This window comes from Fulmarus glacialis, unplaced genomic scaffold (genome assembly GCF_000690835.1).
Source record: "Fulmarus glacialis isolate BGI_N327 unplaced genomic scaffold, ASM69083v1 scaffold27451, whole genome shotgun sequence".
Classification (NCBI taxonomy): Eukaryota; Metazoa; Chordata; class Aves; order Procellariiformes; family Procellariidae; genus Fulmarus; species Fulmarus glacialis.
This window is the reverse complement of record NW_009195082.1, coordinates 1-594: the sequence shown is the minus strand read 5'-3', so window position 1 is coordinate 594 and position 594 is coordinate 1. Positions and strand designations below refer to the sequence as shown.

Sequence of the window (594 nt, the reverse complement as noted above, 5' to 3'; positions counted from 1 at the left end):
AGCTCCCCTGCCGTGGCCCTCAGCCTCTCTAGCCTGGCAGCAGCAGCAGGCACAACATGAGCTGCAGGACCTGTGGTGCAGCAGCACCGGCCCTGGCTCTGACCCCTGAGAGCTCACTGCAGGGCAGGGCAGGAGCAGTCCCCCAACTGTTGCCTTCTCTGTCCCTCTTTCCATCCAGGTCCCAGGCGACGGGTGCAGAAGCAGGTGAGTCTGCCCAGAGCTCTCCTCCAGCAGTGGGTTGCAGCCCCTCCTGGGCAGAGCCAGGGACGTGCCAGCAGCAGAGAGCAACAGAGCAGGGGTTGTGGCTCGGCAGGGCAGGAGGGGTGGGGACTGCCTGGCTGGGACAGGACAAGGGCTGGGGCAACCCTGGGATGCTGCTGGCAAATGCTGAGACGGGAGGGACCTGCACAGGGTGAGGCCCTACCCTGCTTGGGAGCCTACAGGAGCCTGTGGAAAGGTGTGGCCGCAGAGGTGGGGGATATAGCTGCCTGCCCCTTACCCCTGCCCCTGTGCAGATAGTGGCCAGGAAGCCCACAGAGAACATGGAGGGTCAACAGCCGGGGGGGTGGGAGTGAGTCCCTGTGGATCAGAGAC

At 65.2% G+C, this 594-nt stretch overlaps 1 protein-coding gene across 1 annotated transcript in view; it reads left to right on the top strand.

The window, feature by feature from the left end:
* The window catches only part of LOC104084243 (tumor necrosis factor receptor superfamily member 5-like), a gene marked incomplete at both ends in the record, with an annotated part of 3,225 nt that extends 3,021 nt beyond the window's left edge, over positions 1 to 204 (top strand). Inside the window, one exon of the mRNA XM_009587993.1 lies at positions 179 to 204. Coding sequence (XP_009586288.1) covers positions 179 to 204 — 26 coding nt within the window. The remainder of the gene's footprint in view (positions 1 to 178) is intronic.
* Positions 205 to 594: the final 390 nt, after the last annotated feature.